The sequence below is a fragment of the Leucoraja erinacea genome, unplaced genomic scaffold (assembly GCF_028641065.1).
Source record: "Leucoraja erinacea ecotype New England unplaced genomic scaffold, Leri_hhj_1 Leri_310S, whole genome shotgun sequence".
Lineage (NCBI taxonomy): Eukaryota > Metazoa > Chordata > Chondrichthyes > Rajiformes > Rajidae > Leucoraja > Leucoraja erinaceus.
The window spans coordinates 97,122-120,199 of NW_026576211.1; the positions used below are offsets into that span (position 1 = coordinate 97,122).

At 48.7% G+C, this 23,078-nt stretch overlaps 1 protein-coding gene across 1 annotated transcript in view; it reads left to right on the plus strand.

Moving 5' to 3' along the window:
- Nucleotides 1–19,348, plus strand: part of LOC129693483 (uncharacterized) — a 79,410-nt gene extending 60,062 nt beyond the window's left edge. Inside the window, exons 8-10 of the mRNA XM_055630292.1 lie at nucleotides 15,867–15,947; nucleotides 17,648–17,757; nucleotides 18,268–19,348. Coding sequence (XP_055486267.1) covers nucleotides 15,867–15,947; nucleotides 17,648–17,757; nucleotides 18,268–18,273 — 197 coding nt within the window. The 3' untranslated portion in view covers nucleotides 18,274–19,348. The remainder of the gene's footprint in view (nucleotides 1–15,866; nucleotides 15,948–17,647; nucleotides 17,758–18,267) is intronic.
- The last annotated feature ends 3,730 nt before the right edge of the window (nucleotides 19,349–23,078 follow it).

The following is a 23,078-nucleotide window of genomic DNA, read 5'->3' on the forward strand; positions in this document are numbered from 1 at the left end:
GAGTGGCTGAATCTGAGCCCAGCGGCTGTAACCCCAACACCAGATGCCGCTGTGGCCGGGCCCACTCCCCTCGCTTGCCCCCCACGCCGCCGGGGCCCAAGACATCTACCCCCCACGCCACCCCCGCTGGGCCCACGCCACCCCTGCTGGCCCACGCCCCCCGCTGGGCCCACGCCACCCCTGTTGACCCCCGCTGGGCCAACGCCACCCCCGCTGGGCCCAAGCCACCCCCGTTGGGCCCACGCCCCCCGCTGGGCCCAAGCCACCCCTGTTGGGCCCACGCCACCCCCGCTGGGCCCACGCCACCCCCACTGGGCCCACGTCCCACCCACTGACCCCCCCTGGGCCCAAGCCACCCCCACTGGGCCCACGTCCCACCCACTGACCCCCGCTGGGCCCACGCCACCCCCGCTGGGCCCACGCCACCCCTACTAACCCCCGCTGTGCCCACACCACTCCCACTGGGCCCATGCCACCCCCACTGGGTCCACGCCACCCCCGCTGGGCCCACGCCACCCCTGCTGGGCCCACGCCACCCTTGCTGGGCCCACGCCACCCCCGCTGGGCCCACGCCACCCCCGCTGGGCCCACGCCACCCCCGCTGGGCCCAAGCCACCCCCGCTGGGCCCAAGCCACCCCCGCTGGGCCCACGCCACCCCCACTGGGCCCACGCCACCCCCGCTGGGCCCACGCCACGCCCACTGGGCCCAAGCCACCCCCGCTGGGCCCAAGCCACCCCCGCTGGGCCCACGCCATGCCCGCTGACCCGAGAAAGAGTGGGGTGGGGGAGAGGGGGAGAGAGAGAGGGGAAGGTGCGGGATGGAAGAGGGAAAGGGGGATTATCTTTAGTGAGAATGCAAAATAAAGGTAGGTTTTAGATCTTTTATATTTTCTCCTCCATATGAATAATTTTAAACAATATCAAATAATAACAAACAATTGGAACTCTTTTCCTTGATAATAATACTGAAAAATATGAATTCCATAGTCTGTGACATAAATATACATTTCAATGGAATCATTATATACAGATGTAACATTTCCATTTCCAGATCGGGGCTGGGGGGGTGGAGGGGGGGAGGGTTTGGAGCTGCCAAGGAAAGGTACTCTGAGAAGTTGAGGAGCAAGTTCTCAGCTAGTGACTCTTCTTCAGTTTGGAAGGGCATGCAAGAAATCACCAGCTATAAGAGGAAAGCTCTTTGGACAATCGTCAGCTGACGAACGACCTGAATGAGTTTTACTGCAGGTTTGAAAATCAGAACCGTAACCCAGGTAACCCCGCCCCAACAAACACAGCCAGACCTCAGTCTGCAAAGAATGGACCCTGCATCCTCTCCTTCCCATTCACCACTTCACACCTACTTTAGGCAAGACTCCAGTAATGAAGAGTGGACCCTTTTCCACCCCCACCAACACTTCACACCCAATTACTCATATTTAACCAGTCCCTGCAAAGATGGACTGACCCTGCCTGCTTCAAAGTCTCCACTATTGCCCCTGTACCCAAAAAGGTAAGGACTACTGGTCTTAATGACCTCTGTAGTCATGGAGACCGTTGAAAGGCTTTGGCTGGCCAAGCTGAAAAATATCACAATCCCTGTGCTGGACCCTCTGCATTCTGTGGATGACGCAGTCAATCTGGGCCTACACTTCATCCTCCAGCACCTAGACCGCCAGGGGACCTATGCGAGGATTTTGTTTGTTGATTTTAGCTCTGCATTCAACACCATTGTGCCAGAGCTACTACGCTCCAAACTTTCTGAGTTGACTGTGCTTGAACCCTTCTGTCGGTGGATCACCAGCTTTTTGACTGACTGGAAGCAGCATGTGAGACTGGAAAGCATATCTCGGACCCGCAAACGCTCAGCATAGGAGCACCGCAAGATGCGTACTCTTCCCCCTCCTCTACTCTCGCCACACCAATGACTGCACCTCCACAGATACCTCTGTCAAGCTTCTCAAGTTTGTGGATGACACAACCCTGATTGGACTGATCCAGGATGGGGATCTCTGTACTCTTTTCAATTTGACATCTTTCCTATAGCATGGTGCCCAGAGCTGAACACAATATTCTAATCAGTCTGAAGAAGGGTTTTGGCCCGAAATGTTGCCTATTTCCTTTGCTCCATAGATGCTGCTGCACCTGCTGAGTTTCTCCAGCATTTTTGTGTACCTTCGATCTTCCAGCAGCTGCAGTTCCTTCTTGAACACAATATTCTAAATGCTGTCTCACCAACGTCATATACAACTGCAACATGACCTCACAACTTTTATACTCAATACTCTGAATGATGAAGGCCAAAGTGCCAAAATACTTTTTGACCACCTGATATACCTGCGACACGAGCTTCAAGCAATCATGCAACCATCAACCATTCCTCTGCCCACCTGGCTAATTGATTCAGATCCTGCTGCAGTCTTTCACAACCATCTGCACTATATGCAAAACCACTCACTTCTGTATCATCAGCAAACTTGCTAATCTTGCCCTGTTCTGTGACGTTTCACAGAGTGCTGGAGTAACTCAGCGGGTCAGGCCGAGTATAGAGGTTGGGAGGTCATGTTGCAGTTGCATAAGAAGGTGGTGAGGCCGCATTCAGAGTATTGTATTCAGTTCTGGGCACCATGTTATAGGAAAGATGTCATCAAACTGGAAAGGGTACAGTGAAGATTTATGAGGATGTGGGCAGGACTGGAGGGCCAGCGCTATAGGGAGAGGTTATGTAGGCTGGGACTATTTCATGGAGCACAGGAGGATGAGGGATGATCTAATAGAGGTGTACAAAATCTTGATTTGAATAGATATGGTTGAGTCTTTTGCCCAGAGTAGGTGAATCGAGGAGCAGAGGACATAATTTTAAGGTGAACGGCAAAATATTTAATAGGAATCTGAGGGGTATGTTTTTCACACAAAGGGTGGTAGGTGTATGGAACAAGCTGACAGAGGAGGTAGTCGAGGCAGGTACTATCGCAACATTTAAGAAACAGTTAGACAGGTACATGGATAGGACAGGTTCGGAGGGATATGGATCAAACGTAGGCAGGTGGGACTAGTGCAGATGGGGCATGCTGGGCCTGTTTCCACACTGTATCACTCTATGGCTCTATCTATCTTTCCCTCTCAAACACATTCTCCTGCCTTCTCCCCATTACCTCTGACACCCGAATCAATCAAGAATCTATCAATCTCCTCCTGAAAAATGTCCATTGACTTGACCTCCGCAGCTGTCTGTGGCAATTAATTCCACAGTTCACCACCCTCAGTTCACCACCAAAATATTACTGCTCATCTGCTTCCTAAAGGAATGTCTTTTCGTTCCGAGGCTGTGGCCACTGGTCTTAGACTCTCCCACTAGTGGAAACATCCTCTCCACATCCACTCCATCCAGGTTTTTACCAGGCTAGGACAGACGGCAACAGCTTCACACCGTGTCCCAAAGCATGTGTCCTGTCCTGCATCACCCAAGGCAGCAGAGACATTATAGGAGAGGGCAAGCACCATAACAAAGCAGCTCACAATGGTTTGGGTAACATTCAGGAATGTCTATGCATGCCACATCATGAATATTACTGAAGAACGGTTTTGACCCGAAATATAATATCCAGAGATGCTGCCTGACTCAGAGTTACTCAAGCACTCCGTGACATGTCATCTATCCATGTTCTCCAGAGATGCTGCCTGACCCACTGAGTTACTCCAGCACTTTGTGTCTATTTTCCATTCACCCATCTGCCCAAGCCCACTCTCCCCCTCCTTTCCTATGTTCCTTTCCACTAATAAACATCTTTCTGCCTTTACATTTCACTCATCTTTCAAATCTGCTTTACTTATCTACATTCATTTTTAACTTTTCTTAACATCTTCTTAACTTTTTAGTCATAGAATGATGCAGTGTGGAAACAAGCCCTTCAGCCCAACTTGCCCACACCGACCAACATGTCCCATCTAAACTAGTCCCACTCACACACGCGTTTTGCCCATATCTATCTATATATTAAAACAGAGTGTGTGTGTGTGTGTGTTTCTGTGTGTGTGTGTGTGTGTTTGTGTGTGTGTGTGTGTGTGTGTGTGTGTGTGTGTGTGTGTGTGTGTGTGTGTGTGTGTGTTTCTGTGTGTGTGTGTGTGTGTGTGTGTGTGTGTGTGTGTGTGTGTGTGTTTGTGTGTGCCAGATGTGCGTGTGTGTGTGTGTGGTTGTGGGTGCCAGATTCGGCCTTTGATTCCTTGCTACGCCAAAACAACTCCGAAATTCTCTCAGATTTTTCCCATCTCGCTAGCGATTTCACTTTTACATTCAATCATCCACTCCTTAAAACATTTGGGCATTTTTATGTACACGTTTTCTAATAAAATACTTCCCCCACCACTCGTTTTAAAATCTAAATCATATTCACGCGCTGCTTGACGTCACAATGCAAACATGGCGACCTCGTACTCACGCGCTGCTTGACGTCACAATGCCAACATGGCGACCTATCCAGGCCCACCTGCCTCCAGGCCCCATCCCCCCCCCGCCGCTGTTGATTAAAGGCGCAGAGAGGTGGAGAAACCTCAGCTGAACAAACATTCTACAGCTCCGTTCCGCTGTAGCTTCTTTGTTCTACACATCACCTTATCATCAATGTTGGAGCAGCTCGTGAAGCCTTGCGCGCTCATTCCAGCTGTGGCAAAAGCCGCTTCTCTCTCTCTCTCTCTCTCTCTCATTTGGCAGCACGGCTCTGCTCCCCCCCCCCCCCCCCCCGCTGCTCGCGACACGCCTCCCGATGCTTGACTAATGCACGCCAGCCCCACCCCCCCCACTTCCCCTTCACCCCACTTCACCTCTCTCTCCCATCCTCTCCTCCTCTACCCCTCTCCCCCTATCCATTACCCCCTCCCCTCCCCTCTCCCCCTATCCCTCTCCACCCCTCCCCATTCTTCCCCCCTTTCTCCCCTCTCCCCCTCTCCCCCTCCCTCCATCTCCTTCTCTCTCTCTCCCCCCCCCCCCCTCTCTCTCGTCCTCTCTCTACCCGTCTCTCCGCACTCCCCCTCTCTCTCCACCCTTTTTCTCCACGCTCTCTCCTCTCTTCCTCTCACCTTCCTCCCCTCGCTCCCCCCTCTCTCCCCCCCTCTCTTCCCCTCCCTCTCCCCCCCTCTCTCTCCCCCCCCCCCCCCCCCTTCTCTCTGAGCGGCCGGGCCTCCTCTGCTGATTTTCAACGTCCGCCCGCTAGCAGCAGCAGGCGGGCCCTGTTTTTTTCTCCCCCTCCCTCTCCCCCTCACCTCTGACGACGCGCACGCGCACCCCCACCCCTCAAAATCTCCCCACTCCTCCCCATCACTCCCTTTCCGCCCCTCACGCTCCCCTCTCCCCCTTCCTCTCCCCCATTCCTCTCCCACTTCCTCACCCCCCCCTCCTCCCCCATCTCTTCCCCCCTCTCTCTCCGCCCACTCCCCCTCTCCTCCTCTGCACCTCTCTCCCCTCCCCCTCCCTACTCTTCCCCTATATAATAGAATAGAATAGAATTACCTTTATTGTCATTCAGACCTTACGGTCTGAACGAAATTTCGTGCCTGCAGTCATACATACAATAATACAATAATAAACAACAAAAAACACAAATTAACATCCACCACAGTGAGTCCTCCAAGCAACTCCTCACTGTGGTGGAGGCAAAAATCTTAGGGCTGCAGTCTCTTCCCTCCTCTTCTCCCTCTGCGCTGAGGCGATTCCCCACCGGGCGATGGCACAAACAGTCCCGCGGCTCACCGAACCCCGCAAACGGGCCGGCTCAAACACCGTGGCCCGGGGTGGTCGAAGCTGCCGCCCTCCAGTCCAGCGGACGCAGCCGCTGGCCCGCGGCTGAACCGCGGACGCAGGTCACCGCCGCCAGAACGCCGTTCCAGCCACCGGAGCACCGTTCCAACCCCGAGCCGGATCGCCCTCACGTGAGTGCCGTTCCTCCCTCGAGCTGGGCCGCTCTGACGGGAGCGCCATTCCACCCTCGAGCTGGGCTGCCCCGACGGGAGCGCCACAGCCCCTCACGGGAGAGTTTCAACCCCGCGCCAGGCCGCCCTCACGGGAGCGTCACAGCCCCTCACGGGAGAGTCTCAGCCCCGAGTTGGACCGCCCTCACGGGAGCGAGACCAGGGCAAGTCCTGACTGGCTCTGCCTCCGGAGTCTCGAGGTCGCCAGCTCCGCCATTATGCCTCAGCGCAGACGGAGGCAGAGAAGGGGGATACGACAAGAAAGTCGCATTCCCCCCGAATGGAGACACAGCAAGTCCCGTTTCAACCCCCCCCCCCCCACATAAACACAACCTAAAAACCAAAAACTTAACTAGACAAAACGAAAAAAACAACACAAAAAAGTAAAAACGAACGGACTGCAGGCAGCCGTTCACCAGCGCCGCCACTTCCGGTCTATCTTCCCCCTACCCCTCTCCACCTCCCTCCGCATCCTTCTCCCCTTTCTCCCCTCTCCCACCTTTTCTCCCCTCTCCCCCCCTCTCTCCCACCTTCCTCTCCACCCTTCCTCTCCGTTTCCTCTCCCCCCTTACTCCAGCAGCAGAGTGGCTCCCCCACCCCTTCGCACCTCCCATCCATACCCGCCTCTCACCCCCCTCCCCCTCCATCCCCTTCCCCCACACCTCTTCCCCTCACCTCTTCCCCTTCTCACCCCCTCCCTCTCCACTCCTTCCCGCTCCCTTTCTGTCCTCCCCACACCTCCCCGTCTCCTCCCCCCCCTCCCTCTCTGTCCCCCCCTCTCTGTCCCCACCCCCCATTCCCTCTCTCTCCCCCCTCCCTCTCCCCCCTGCCCTCCTTTTTTCCTCCCTCTCCCACCTCCCTCTCCCAACTCCCTCTCCCACTGCCCCCTCCCTCTCCCCCATCTAAGAGGGGTTTTAGAGAGCCTTTAAAATCCAGGAGCTTCCAGGGCCCTTAAGCAGGCCCTGTACCCTGGCATCGAGGGACTTCATGCTTCGCGCTCATGATGTGCGTAGCGCGGCACACGATTTCACATTAAATCTTTTGTAAACCTGTCATGCCACCCCCCTTTTTGGAAAGCTTTGTAGGGGCCTGTATTCTTATAACAGATGTAAAGCACTTTGGTCAACGAGAGTTGTTTTTTAAATGTGCTATATAAATAAATGTGACTTGAATTGACTTGACATTCAGAATGGCAGGCAGTGACTGGTGCTTCCCCCCCCCCCCCCCCACTACTCCCCACGGAGTGTGTGTGTGTGTGTGTGTGTGGGGGGGGGGGGGGGGGTTAGTGTGTGTGTGTGACACAGCAGCCCTCCGCCCTCCCCCCAGCGCGTTGAGGGGACGGGACCCGATGGGTCCCCTTTGGTCTAGTATACATTAATGATTTAGATCAGGGTCGGCAACCTATGCCCCCGTGCCGAATGCAGCCTATAACCCGTAATCATCCGGCCCGCCTAGCGCAGAGGTGTTGGCCGCCGGCACGGTCGCGCACCTTATGTGAACACATTTAAAAAAGAACTGCAGATCAAAGATGATAAAGCATAGCAAGATATGGCTACGCTGCTACTGAACTTTACTGGGCATTCGCTTATTAACGCTACCTATCATTTGCACATACACCCGTACACATTCGACTACACCACACATTCACACACTCACCTGTACAACACATACCGCTGTACTTTCTACAAACTATTGTGAAACTAATGGCAGTAACACACCGACACTGATGTGATTTCATACTCAGCTACATTGATACGGAGTTTCATTCAGCACAGATTAAGCCCCGTCCACGCCTAGATTATTGTCAATTTCACTGTAAAAAGTGGAGACAGCACTTTGTGTATTGATCTTTAAAGAAGGAGCATTTCACAACCCGTAAAAACCTTGCCCCAATTTTATAGTTGACCGGGTACGGTTTATTTTACATAAATATAGTTTTCCAAGGTCTGAATTTGACCAGAAACGTAATTTTCTCCAGAGAGATGCTGCCTGACCCAGAGATGCTGAGTTACCCCCGATTTTTGTGTCAATTCTTCCAGGATATCGGGTTAATTTGATATTTATTTCAAATGAAAATGTCCATGTAGGGTTGGCAATGAGTGACTGAGTCAGGGGGCTGGGTTCCCGTGGAAGTAATCTCTCTGTAACGTGTCGGATGGGTCTCGGTGCATCGTGCACACAAGTGCACATTGCAATTGGCGTCTTTGTAAAATTACATACATTGAATATAATCTTCTAATTCATCTTGACGGATAGGAGCCGTGTATCAGGGAGAAGGTTTGTCAGTGAGTCCTGTCATAGAATAAATGGGTGCAGGAGGAGGCCATTCGGCCCATTCATTGTGATCATGGCTGATCGTCCCCAATCAATAACCTGCGCCTGCCTGCTTCCCATACACCTTGATTCCACTAGCCCCTAGAGCTCTTTCTAACTCTCTCTTAAATCCATCCAGTGATTTGGCCTCCAATGCCTTGTGTGACAGGGAATTCCACAAATTCACAACTCTCTGGGTGAAAAAGTTTTTTCTCACCTCAGTCTTAAATGGTCTCCCCATTATTGTAAGACTGTGGCCCCTGGTTCTGGACTCGCCCAACGTTGGGAATATTTTTCTTGGTTCTGGACTCGCCCCACATTGGGAACATTTTTCCTGCATCTAGCTTGTCCAGTCCTTTATAATAGTAAGATTAAACGAGAACTTACCAGTTTGAAGTTTGACCGTTATTTTATGAGGAGGAACGTTAAGGGAATACGTGAAGAACCCCGCCAGGACGCATGCGTGTCATTCTTCAAAGCAGCGGTGTGGAATCACAGATAACTATAATGACTAAACATAGTAAGATTAGACAACAGATACCAGTTCAGACTATGATCAAGGGTGGGAGCGGAGGGCACAAAATCCCTCAACGTTCCTCCTCATTAAATAACGATCAAACTTCAAACTGGTAAGTTCTCGTTTAATCTTACTATTTTACTTCGGAGTCATGTGAGTGACTACGTGAAGATTTTAAAGCTCTGTGATTTCATGCCGTGGAACGAGTCCATGCATCACATCTGCCTTGATTTTTGGAGAGAATAAAGTTAACATTATTAGACATCAATACGATATTGAAACCCAATAGTAAAAATATTAACACCAATTATTGCCCCTATTCCTGGGGTAAATTATATACAGAACTTAAAATTGTTTCTGCAAAAGTTCCAGGTTCAATGACTGGTTTGTTATAAAGTCGTTGGAAAGTTTCCTCCATTCACCATCCTGCTGTTTTGAGGATTAGTCCATTGGTACTTCCAACTTCATAGCTGCCAATGTAGCTGCAGCCCTGGTGGAGTGAGATTTGAAATGCTAGTGTCCACTCCAGCCTATTTAGGACTTGTTTTAGCCATCTAGAGATGGTCTGGACTGTCACTGTTTGAGTGGCTGTTAGTAGTTGATTAAAGTGACATTTCTTCCCTCTGATGATCTTAATATATTTCAGGTATGATATTAAGTGTGTTATAATACAGAGATGACCATCTGTAGGGTAGGCCCTGAATTCTGTTTTAGGCCTGCTGACCTCTGTCTGTTCCTTATGACTATTACATTGATGTGAAAATTAAATTCCAGATGAATTAATCATGTTATCCAACCTTATTTTCTGTAGTGACTGGACCCTTTGTGCCATGACCAGGACCATCAGCATGACTGTTTTATAGTCAGTTTCCGTAGGGACAGAGCTGTAGCTGGAGACCAGTTTCTTAACATGGTCAGTACAATGCTCACTTCCCATATTTGGGAGTACCTGGTTCTTGAGGATTAATTTTAAAATGCCCCTCATGAGTTTTGTTACCAGGGTGTGTCCCAACAGAATGCGGTTCCGTACCTTCAACAGGTATGTTGACAGAGCACTTCTGGTGCAGTAGATGGCACTATGACTGAGCCTCTCATCGTAATGGAGGCTTGCCAGAAATTCCAGAACAGGCGGGATGTTCATAGATCTGTGGGTGATGATTATAGTTGTGGCAGTACTTCTCGTACCTAGATGATACCAAGTACTGATGTTTGGGTGGACTGTCTGTGACCCGCTGAAATAATTCCGCATACGGTCCTTCAGTCCCAGGTGTAGAAGAGGTGCTTTCAACTCTAAAATAAATAGGTTAATATATAATAGTGACATGGGTAACTCCCCTAGTGCGGGAAGAACCAGTAAGTTAGGTCTATAGCATGATGGATGGTGATGTATACTGGGGAGGGAGAAAAGCATGATATAGCACTATGGAAGGTGCTGCTTCCATCTCCTGAATCTGTCCTTCCCTCAAGCACTTCCCTGTATAGAAATAGAAGTGAGCTACAGCCCTGTAATGCGGACTCCAGGTGTAGGGTCCCCAGGTTGTAGGTGCAGTGGTCCTGACCCATGTTGATATCAACCGGACCCATGGTTGCATAGGGCAATCAGGTATTATCAAAATTCGAGACGTGGAGTCTATTGTTTCTTCCTAAATACCCGACTGATGAGGCAAAGGGAGGGATGCATAAATGATCCCCCAATCAGCGATGATACATCTGAACCACTGCCCCAGGTTCTGGCTCCCTGTTCCCTGGCGCTGCAACCTCCAGCGCCAGCCGCTTCACACCGTTCTGAGCGCCCCGGGGAGTTCCAACACATCTTTGTTCACCCCAGCACTGTTCTGCTGCCCTAGCTGACTGCTCCGAGCCAGACTCCCCTGAGTCTCCCGGACACGGAGGATCTCCTTGGACAACGGTGACGGGCACTGGTCGCTCGGTTTTGCAGCCGGTCGCTCAAATACCCGTTTCCCGCTGGGACCGACCCCGGTGAGAAGTGGTTATTTGCAGCTGTCAAACCGGTCAGCGGCCGGGAGGGTGAAGTCGGGCACAGCGGTTGTTTCCCTCTCCAGCCGAAGATTCAGCGCTGCCGTCTCCGAGGCTGCTGCTGACGTCTTTTGCTGTTGCTGCCCGCTACTCCGGCACAGCTTCTCCCCCTCCAGCTTTGCCCGCAGCTTCTTGCTGTTGCTGGCTACTCGGTTCTCTGCATTTCCCTACCTGCAAGGTAAGTTGGAACAATTGCAGAGTCCCTTCCTGCTGTGTCGGCTTTTTCGATTTTGCCGCTAAAGGGAGACGTTCTCTCCCGTGCTGACTCGCGCAATACGTTTGACGATAATGACACGCATGCGTCCTGGCGGGGTTCTTCACGTAGTCACTCACGTGACTCCGAAGTAAAATTGCATATGTTTCTATAAGATCCACCTCATTCTTCTAAACTCCAGTGAATAAAAGTCTAGACTTTTCAATCTCTCCTCTTATGACAGTCCCGCCATCCCAGGGATCAATCTCGTGAACCTACGCTGCACTGCCTCAATCACAAGGATGTCCTTCCTCAAATTAGGAGACCAAAACTGTACGCAATACTGCAGATGTGGTCTTACCAGAGCCCTCTACAACTGCAGAAGAACCTCTCTATTCCAATACTGAAATCCTTTTGTTATGAAGGCCAACTTTCCATGAACTATCTTCACTGGCTGCTGTACCTGCATGCCAACTTTCAGTGACCGGTGTACAAGGACAACCAGGTCTCACTGTACCTCCCCTTAACTAACCTAACCCCATTGAGATAATAATCTTCCCCCTTGTTTTTGCCACCAAAGTGGATAACCTCACATTTATCTATATTATACTGCCTCTGCCACCCATCTACCCACTCATTCAACCTGTCCAGGTCACCCTGCAACCTCCTAACATCCTCTTCACAATTCACACTGCCACCCAGCTTTGTGTCATCTGCAAACTTGCTAGAGTTGCTCCTAATTCCCTATTCCAAATCATTAATATATATGGTAAACAGTTACGGCCCCAACACCGAGCCTTGCGGCACTCTACTCACCACTGCCTGCCATTCTGAAAAGGATCTGTTCATTCCTACTCTTTGCTTCCTGTCTGTCAACCAATTTTCTATCCACGTCAACAACCTACCCCCAATACCATGTGCTCTAATTTTAGTCACCAGTCTACCGTGCGGGACCTTGTCAAAGGCTTTCTAAAAGTCTAGATACACTACATCCACTGGCTCCCCTTCATCCATTTTACTTGTCACATCCTCCAAAAATTCCAGAAGATTAGTCCTTTCATAAATCCATTTCCTTTCATAAATCCATGTGGACTTGGACTAATCCTTTTACTGCTATCTAAATGCCTCATTATTACTTCTTTAATAATTGACTCCAGCACCTTTCGCTCCACCGAAGTCAGGCTAACTGATCTATAATTCCCCGTTTTCTCTCTCGCTCCTTTCTTGAAAAGTGGGATAACATTAGCTATCCTCCAATCCACAGGAACTAATCCTGAATCTATTAAACATTGGAAAATGATCACCAATGTGTCCACTAGTTCTGGAGCCACCTCCCTGAGGACCCTGGGATGCAGACCATCAGGCCCAGGGGATTTACCATCCTTCAGTCTCATTAGCCTACCCAATATTATTTCTCGCCTAATGAAAATTTCTTTCAGTTCCTCGACCACCTTAGATCCTCTGTCCTCCAGTACTTCTAAGAGATTGGTTGTGTCTTCCTTAGTGAAGACAGATCCTAAGTACTTATTCAACTCTTCTAACATTTCCTTGTTCCCCATAATAATTTCACCCGTGTCTGCCTTTGACCCACATTTGACTTTCTTATACTTTTTCCCTTAACATATCTAAAGAAGCTTTTACTGGCCTTCTTTACATTCCTGGCCAGCTTCACTTCATCTTTTCAGCCCGTATTGCCCGTTTTGTTTCCTTCTGTTGTCCGATGAACGTTTCCCAATCCTCTGGCTTCCGGCTATTCTTTGCTGTGCTTTTAGTCTTTCTTTTAGTTTTATCCTCTCCCTAACTTTTCTTGTCAGCCACGGTTGCCTCCTACTCCCCTTAGAATCTTTCTTCCTTTTTGGAATGAAATGATCCTGCATCTTCTGGATTATGCCCAGAAATTCCTGCCATTGCTGTTCCACTGTCATTCCTGCTAGTATCCATTTCCAGTTTACCTTGGCCAGCTCCCCTCTCATGCCTTCATAGTCCCCTTTGTTCAACTGCATCACTGCCACTTCCGATTTTACTTTCTCCTTCTCAAATTGTATGTCCCTCCTCGATGAAGCGTGCAGTCTCCGCGACTGTCCCAACCACTTCCGGCAGTGCAGCAGTGACCACTGTTTGTGTCCCTCGTTCCCTGTATACAGGTGCGAGGTGGCGTGCTATACACAGGGATAGGCCGGAACACCATCGGTTAGGAAACAGAGAGTGGTGAGTCTGTGGAATTCTCTGCCTCAGAAAGCAGTGGAGGCAGGTTCTCTCGATGCTCTCAAGAGAGAGCTAGATAGGGCTCTTAAAAATAGTGGAGTTAGGGGATATGGGGAGAAGGCAGGAACGGGATACTGATTGGGGATGATCAGCCATGATCACATTGAATGCCGATGCTGACTCGAAGGGCCAAATGACCTACTCCTGCACCTATTGTCTATTGTCTATTGAAACTAACGCGCTGAGGCCGAAGCCTCGCCTTCAACTGCGGCAAAAGTTGTTTTCTCCGAGTTTACCCTGAATTCTGTGTTAGTTCAAGATTTAGGTTGACCTGTGACGGAAGCGGGCGGTGGGTGCAGGAGATCTATCTCCCCGTGTCTTGCACCTCACGTTTGGAGACTTTTTCAGAGCAAAGGAGGTTGAAGTCACAGAATAAAATGTCATTCCGATTATTTCAAAGATATGCTAACGCAGATAAGTGCACGCACTGATCAGACACACACACAACATCCAGGTTACAGCAGTAGCGTCCGGGAACCGCGTGAATCTGCTTACTAAGATGGAGCTTGTAATGATCCATGACCTACTATGGCTTTTACATCGAGTGGTCTATCTTACTTTGCTCCATCATATTTTATGCAGAAGCTGGAAAAATCGAATGTAGACAAAAATGCTGGAGAAACTCAGCGGGTGAGTCATGCAAGGATTGCATCAGGCTGCCTCGACCACTGAGTTTCTCCAGCATTTTGGTCTACCTTCTGTGAACCTTTTGTTGCCTACCATCTGAGGCAAGATCCATGTGTACACGTGATAGATGTGGCCACCATCTGCTCACAGACATGCGTTCCGGCCTCTATGCAGAACAAGGTTGCCGACCCCTGCTTTAGATGAAGGGATTCAATGTAACATTAGCAAATTTGCAGATGACACAAAGCTGGGTGGCATGGTGAACTGTGAACAAGATGCTATGAGGATGCAGGGTGACTTGAACAGGTCAGGTGAGTGGACAAATCCATGGCAGATGCAGTTTAACGTGGATAAATGTGAGGTTATCCACTTTGGTGGCAAAAACAGGAAGGCCGATTATTAACTGAATGGTGTCAAGTTGGGAAAAGGGGAAGTACAACGGGATCTGGGGGGTCCTTGCTCATTAGTCAATGAAAGTATGCATGCAGGTACAGCAGATAGTGAAGAAAGCTAATGGAATGTTGGCCTTCATAACAAGAGGAGCTGAATATAGGAGCAAAGAGATCCTTCTGCAGTTTTACAATAGACAATAGGTGTTGGAGTAGGCCATTCGGCCCCGAGCCAGCACCACCATTCAATGTGATCATGGCTGATCATCCCCAATCGGTACCCCGTTCCTTCCTTCTCCCCATATCCCTTGAGTTCGCTATTTTTAAGAGCCCTATCTAGCTCTCTCTTGAAAGCATCCAGAGAACCGGCCTCCACCACCCTCTGAGGCAGGGAATTCCACAGACTCACCACTCTCTGTGAGAAAAAGTGTTTCCTCATCTCCGTTCTAAATGGCTTACTCCTTATTCTTAAACTGTGGCCCCTGGTTCTGGACTCCCCTAACATTAGGAACATGTTTCCTGCCTCTAGCGTATCCAAGCCCTTAACAATTGTATATGTTTCAATGAGATATCCTATCATCCTTCTAAACTCCAGAGTGTACATGTCATATGTTGATAGAATGGAGCGGCTGGGCTTGTGTACTCTGGAATTTAGGATGAGAGGGTATCTAATTGAAACATAAGATTATAAAGGGTTTGGCCATGCTAGAGGAAGGAAACGTGTTCCCGATGTTGGGAGAGTCCAGAACTAGGGGCACACAGTTTAAGAATAAGGAGTAAGCCATTTAGAACGGAGATGAGGAAACACTTTTTCTCACAGAGAGTGGTGAGTCTGTGGAATTCTCTGCCTCAGAGGGTGGTGGAGGCCGGTTCTCTGGAGGTTTTCAAGAGATAGTTAAATAGGACTCTTAAAGATAGGAGAGTATATGGGGAGAAGGCAGGAACGGGGTACTGATTGTGGATGATCAGCCATGATCACATTGAATGGCGATGCTGGCTCCAAGGGCCGAATGGCCGACTCCTGCACCTATTGGCAATTGTCTATTACCCCATAATCCTTGACACGGTCACCAATCATGAGCCTGTCAATGTCTGCTCCAAAAGCACCCAATGACTTGGCCTCAACCACTGTCTGTGGCAATGAATTCCACATACATCACCCTCCCACCCCCCGACCAAGAAAACTCCTGGATATCTCGCCACCAAAGACACGCACTCCAACTCTACCCCACACCCTCTCACCAGCAGAACCATCCACTCCATCCTTTTACTCCAGCCGTGGGCCAGTGGGTGATTATGGGAACAATGATCGGCCGGCCTCATGATCCCTGGTTGTCAGGACATGGTTTGGAGATTCCTGCAGTGTGGAACTTGGTCCTTGCCCGGAGAAGTGGAGCACCAGCATTCCTTCTGTTTCTGGAATGGCAAGGTGACATCATCATTCCCGACATGAGTGGCTCAGGTGAATTGGAGACATTGGGAACTGCAGATGCTGGAATGTGGTGTAGAGTTTCTTCAGCACTTTGTGTTCAAGCTCAGATTAATTATTTCATTGACTTGCAGATCAGAGTTGCATCATTTACATCCTGGGACTGATATCGGTGTTGCTTCCATCTGTGCTGCTCTACAAAGTTGCAGATATTGGTGAGTGTATCCGGCCAGTTACTGCCAAACCCTTGGCTGCTACCAGTGAGTGAGTGACCAGGTCAAACCTACCATCCCAGAGTAGCTAAGTGTGAAACCCCCAGAGACAATGTTGATGCTGTTGTCTCTTTCTTGGTTTACACTATGTCTGTGGTGCTCAGTTTAATATTACTGGATGCAGTCTCTTCTGCTTTGACCTTGGAGTCATGTGGCCACTGCACTTATAATCATTGTGTTTATAACCTATGCTGTTTGACAGTGTGGATGGAATATACTTAACATTAATCTATACACTACTAATTAAACTATAGATGATCTCTATATTCATAATCAGTATCCTTTAACATTGCTGGTATGTATTTAATATTTGGAACATAGCAGTGTCTGTCGGTAGGTGTGCTGTAGTGATCACAGGAGTGTTCATGTTAGGTGTATGTGAGCTGTAATGATCACAGGTGTGTTCATGTTATGTGTGTGTGTGTGTGTGCTGTAGTGTTCACAGGTGCGTTAGGGCTCTCAAAGATAGCAGAGTCAGGGGCCATGGGGAGAAGGCAGGAACGGGGTACTGATTGGGGACGATCAGCCATGATCACATTGAATGGACCGCCGCCGGCTCAAAGGGCTGAATGGCCTACTCCTGCACCTATTGTCTATTGTCTATTGTTCACCTACACTGGGTGTGAGCTGTAGTGATCACAGGTGTGTTCACATTTGTTTTTGTTGTTTAAATTATTATTTTTTTTAATCAAAATAATTATTCAATTATTAAAAAATAATATTTACACTACAATAAAACCAGGCAGAACCCACCACCATAATACAATACAAACAAATATTCATAATCAACTATTATACAATTATGATACAATCCTTATTGAGGATACATTCAACACCCTGCAGTCCCGGAACTCCCTCAGGGTGCCCGTGGACAGGGCGTATTCCCTTTCTAACCACACCCGGGATCAGACGTATCCTCGGAAAAGGGGCAGGCAGCCGGCTTGGGTAAAGCCCTCCACCGTCTGGCGCCTTGACTCGCGGATGGCCAGCTTGGCCAGGCCCAGGAGCAACCCAACCAGGACATCTTCAGCCCTACCCTCTCCCCTACGCACAGGGTGTCCAAAGATGAGGATGGTGGGTGAAAAATGCAGCCAGAAGGCAAGGAGCAGCCCCTTTTGGTGTTCAAACAGTGGCTGCAGCCTCACACACTCTATGTACACGTGGTACACAGACTCTTCCAGCCCACAAAAGTGGCAGGCGGCTGGCGAGTCTGGATCGCGAGAGAAACAGGTTGCAGGGAACTCCTCGGTGCAATACCCTCCACCCCAGGTCCCCAATGTAGAGGGGGAGAATCCCTGCTTAGAGGGACCCCCACCCATGGTGTATCTCACACTAGGTGTGTGTGAGCTGTAGTGATCACAGGTGTGTTCATTGCACTGGGTGTGAGCTGTAGTGATCACAGGTGTGCTCACACTGTATGTGTGTTGCCTGTAGTTCAGTGACCTATAATTAGTGTTTCAGTGTGTTGTAATGTGAAATATCAAGAGTCTAACATGGTGTGAGGTGCATTGAAAGCCAAAGACTAGATGGTGTGAGTGAAGGTTGTGTAAATGTAGTGATGTGGATGGTATATAACGTTAATGTTTGTGTACGGTGACCTTGTAAAGCTGCATCATGCTCAACCTTCTCGCACTTTCCTGCAGCCCATCAGTGCCAATATTCAGATCAACTGCTGATCTCACGGGGAATTATAGCCGGCTTCGTCTACATCTTCCCCATGTTGGTCTTTGTACTCTTTTTTACGCCATGCACCGTAAGTGGCAGGGGGGGGGGGGGGGGCAGTGGGTGGGTGGGTAGGCAGGGCACTGAGGGGAGAGGGGGGTTGGTAGAGGGGCAATGGGTGGGAGTATACTCACCATTCTCCTTCCCCTCCCCCTCTCTCCCCATCCCCCTCCCTCCCCTCCCTCCCTCTCTCCCTCCCCTCCCTCTCTCTCCCTCTCCCTCCCCCCCCCTCCCTCTCCCTCCCTCCCCCTCCCTCCCCCTCTCTCTCTCTCTTCTCTCCCCCTCTCCCTCCTTCTCCCTGTCTCTCCTCTCCCTCTCTCCCTTCTCCTTTTCTCTCTCCCCCTCTCTCCCCTTCCCTCTCTACAATCTCCCCTCCTCCCTCCTCCCTCTCTCTATCCCCACTCTCCCTCTCCCTCTCTATCCCCCTCTCCCCCACTTTCCCTCTCTCCCTCTCCCCTTCTCCCCAATTCCCCCTCTCTCCCTCTTCCTCTACCTCTCCCATCACTAATTCCTCACTCACCACCTGTTTTCTTCCTTCCAGTTCTGATGGACCTTGATCCTCAAGTGAAACTAAAGCAGATTAAACGTGAGAGCTGGGCGAGCTGAGGTGGTGCAGAAGCCAGTCCAGGGAGCTGGGGTTCAGCCCTCTGGTGTATGGGGAAGAGTGATCACATCATTGTGTTGTGCAGTTTGTACGTCTGTTTCTCTAGTTAGTGTGACTGAGGCTGTGCTTGTCCTTGTACAGAGTCTGGGTTTCACCATCATTATCTGTGTGTCCCTGTGTCCTGCACACAGTGGTGTGTGAGTAGTGGTCACTCAGATGGCCAGGGTGTGTGTGAGTAGTGGTCACTCAGCCACAGATGGCCAGGGTGTGTGTGAGTAGTGGTCACAGATGGCCAGGGTGTGTGTGAGTAGTGGCCACACAGATGGCCAGGGTGTGTGTGAGTAGTGGTCACTCAGCCACAGATGGCCAGTACTACCACACACTGAGGCAGGGGCGAGGCGTGTGGACACACAGATGATGGTGGGCGGTGAGAAGGAACCCCACACCCTGAAACTCTGCCATGTACACGTTCCTTGTATTCATTAAAGGAAGCTGCCATACGGACACACTTGTGAAACTTTACAGCGTGGAAACAGGCCCTTCGGCCCACTGAGTGCATGCTGACCAGCGATCACCCCACACCCCATAACTCTGTCCTACACACACTGGGAACAATTTACAATTTTGAACAAAGAGGACTATGGAGCCATGAGGGAGGAGCTGGCCAAAGTTGACTGGAAAGATACCCTAGCAGGAATGACTGTAGAACAACAATTGCAGGTATTTCTGGGAATAATACAGAAGGTGTAGGATCAGTTCATTCCAAAGAGAAATAAATATTCCAAGGGGAGTAAGGGGCGACCATGGCTGACAAGGGAAGTCAGGGACACTATAAAAATAAAAGAGAAGAAGTATAACATAGCAAAGGGTTCTAGGTAAATTCCACCAGGTAAAATTCCACCAGGTAAATTCCACCAGGTAAATTCCACCAGGTAAATTCCACCATAGGTAAATTCCACCACGGTATATTCCACCATGGTAAATTCCGCCAGAGCAAATAAAAAAAAGGAACTCCCACCGCAAAATTTTTAATATGATATAATTTGGGATAAAGAAAGAAAAATAATAAATTTTAGCTCACATTTTATACTGACATTAGGGTAAAAAATAACAGCGAGTACATTAAAAAAGCGGTTATGAAAAAAAAAGTTCAATTTATTTAAAGAAAATTCTCTTAAGACAAATTGCATGCAATACTTCTTAAAAATTGCAGAGGGTTTTCATTTTGATAATCTTGAACTAGCTTCTTCAGTCGTGCATCAATAATTTGATAGGTCTTTTTTTTTGTTGTTGAGTCTCCACGTCGAATGTGTGCAATTTTTGTCTGGCTTAATCCTTCCTCAGCCTTAAGGGCAGTGCACAGTTTCCACAAATTTGGATGTGTGGATGTTATCGATGAGCGCAAAGCATTATGGAACCCTTCTACGGAATTATTTGATCTTGGCAAGTCATTTAAAACGCGGTCGCGTACATTCCAGAGTTGAATAGGAAACTGTGGGGTTTCTCATCGTCGACGAAAGCCGCGTCCCCTTACAATCCCAATGTATGTAGTCTCTAAATAAGTGATAAACTCAGAAGGGATGTCTTCATCGTCAGACACATCTTTAAATACATTGACAACGTCTTCAATTGGTAAAAATGCTAAAGCGCAAAAACACTTAATTTTAAGCTGAAAACTTTCATCGGCCTTGTATCTCATACTCTCACCAAGTGCACATATCTTCCACCAACAAGACTGTCCCAGATGCAACTACTTCTGAAAAAACAGAAGCAAATGCAACTTTTTAAGTTCTGAAGGTGCGACAATTTGCCCTTAAATACAGCAACAGCAAATGAGGCTTTGTTTTTGTATGGAGAGCAATTTTTGTCTGGCTTTTTCAAAGTCCATGCAGTTTCCACAAATTACAGGGTCGGGGCACACAGGTCGACAATGTTTGCAACCCTTAAAATCACGCAATATGTCATTTTGCTACTGTCATCTCCATTCTCTTCATCACAAAGCTTACGTTTGATGTCGTCTCGGATGTGATAAAGGCCATGGTCCGTTTTTCAGTCAGGTATTAAAAGTAATCGGCACGTGGTGGAATTTAGTCGGGGCACCGCAAATGAGTGGGAACCCTCCAATGGAAATGACAGAAGATAAGTTGAAATACGGGGAAAAAAGATTGTATGTAGCTACTATAAATAGTAAAAGCTTCTTTGGTATGTATTAGTGGCCAAAGTTGGACCCTTGAAGAGGATTTATTATTTGGGAAATGACAGAGGAACAACTTTGGATCTGTCTTCACTAAGGAAAAATTTGCGATGTATTAGCCAGGAAATGGTGTTGGGTAGACTGATGAGACTGAAGGGTGATAAATCCCTAGGGCCAGATGGTCTTCATCCCAGGGTATTTAGGGAAGTGGTTCTAGAAATTGTGGACGCAATGGTGATATTTTTCCAATGTTCTATAGATTCAGGATCAGTTCCTGTGGATTGGAGGGTAGCTAATGTCTCTCATTTTAAGAAAGGCGGGAGAGAGAAAACAGGGAATTATAGACCAGTTAGCCTGACAATGGTGGTGGAGAAGATGCTGGAGTCAATTATAAGAGATGAAATAGCGGCACATTCGGATAGTAGTAGCAGGATCAGTCCAAGTCAGCATGGATTCACGAAGGGGAAATCATGCTTGACTAATCTTCTGGAATTTTTTCAGGATGTAACTAGGAAAATGGGCAAGAGAGAGCCAGTGGACGTAGTGTACCTGGAATTTCAGAAAGCATTTGTTAAGGTCCCACATAGGAGAATAGTGGGCAAAATTATAGCACATGGTATTGGGGTTAGAATGCTGACATGGATAGAAAATTGGTTGGCAGAAATTCTCTGGATGCTTTCAAGAGAGAGCTAGATAGGGCACTTAAAAATAGCTGAGTCAGGGGATATGGGGGGAAGGCAGGAACGGGGTACTGATTGGGGATGATCAGCCATGATCACATTGAATGGCAGTGCTGGCTCGAGGGGCCGAATGGTCTACTCCTGCACCTATTGTCTATTGACTATTGAAACAAAGAGTAACGATTAATGGGTCCCTTTCAGAATGGCAGGCAATGACTAGTGCCTCCCCCTCACCCCCATTCCTCCCCACGGTGTGTGTGGGGGGTGTTTAGTGTGTGTGTGTGACGCCGCAGCCCCCCCCCTCCCCCACCCCCGACGGGTCCCCCTTGGTCTAGTATAGGGTGATTTCACGAAAGGTCACTGGAGCGTAGATCCGCACCCACGTGACCGAAAATCTCAACTGGAGTACATATTATACATCGGTACATGTTAGTGAATGGGAAAACACGCACTTTCCCACCCGTTAAAAACATGGAAAACGGCCGATATTTGAGCTGAAATGTTCTGTGCTAGTCGGGGTGACCGTGAAGCACAGCGACCTAAATTTTCAGGCAAAAAAAAAGATAGAAAGTAAGGTAATTACAAGAGGGAACTGAAGGTGCAAAAACAGCGGAAGTGAACAGCGGACATTTGCCGTGGAGATTTAAAGATCCAAAATATCGGGAATTATCGCGTTTGCTCGCTGAATTTCATCAAAAGTAAGGCATTATTAACTTACTTTTGATGAAATTCAGCGAGCAAACTTTAGGTCGATGTGCTTCATGGTCACCCCGACTAGCACAGAAAATTTCAGCTCAAATATCAGCCGTTTTCCATGTTTTTCAAGGGTGGGAAAGTGTGTGTTTTCCCATTCACTAACATGTACCGATGTATAACATGTACTCCAGTTGAGATTTTCGGTCACGTGGTTGCGGATCAACGCTCCAGTGACCTTTCGTGAAATCACCTTATACATTAATGATTTAGATCAGGGGTCGGCAACCTACAGCCCCCGGGCTGAATGCAGCCTGCAACCCGAAATCATCCGGCCCGCAGGCAGATTTTTTTCCCGTAATCATCCGGGCCGCCGAGTGCAGAGGTGAGGCTGAACCACATCCTGCGCAAAGCCGCCAGCACGGCCGCGCACTATATGTGAACATATTTAAAAAAAACTGCAGATCAAAGATGATAAAGCATAGCAAGATATGGCTACGCTCCTACTGAACTTTACTGGGCATTCGCTTATTAATGATATTTATTAACACTCATTTGTACATACACCCGTACACATTCCGTACACCAGGGACTAACTCTACTGAACGTTTTTCCTTCCATTATTTATTATGTAAAAGAATATGTCTGTTATGATTGTGTTTATAATTTGTTTGGTTGTTTTGTTGTTTGTCTTTTGCACAAAAGTCTGCGCGCATTGCCACTTTCATTTCACTGCACATCTCGTATGTGTATGTGACAAATAAACTTGACTTGACTTGACTTGACATTCGACTGCACCACACACTCACCTGTACACTCACCTGTACAACACACACCGCTGTGCTTTCTACACACTATTGTGAAACTAAGGGCAGCAACACACCGACACTGATGTGATTTCCCACTCAGCTGCATTGATGCAGACTTTCATTTAGCATAGATTAAGTCCCGTCCATGCCTACATTACTGTCACTTTCACTGTAAAAAGTGGGGCCAGCACTTTGTGTATTGATCTGTACAGAAGGTGCATTTCACAATCCGTGAAAACCTCGTACCAATTTTATAGTTGACCGCATCTGTTATATTTTACATAAATATGGTTTACAGTTTTCCAAGGTCTGAATTCAACCAGAAACGTAATTTTCTTCAGAGATGCTGCCTGACCCGCTGAGTTACCCCTG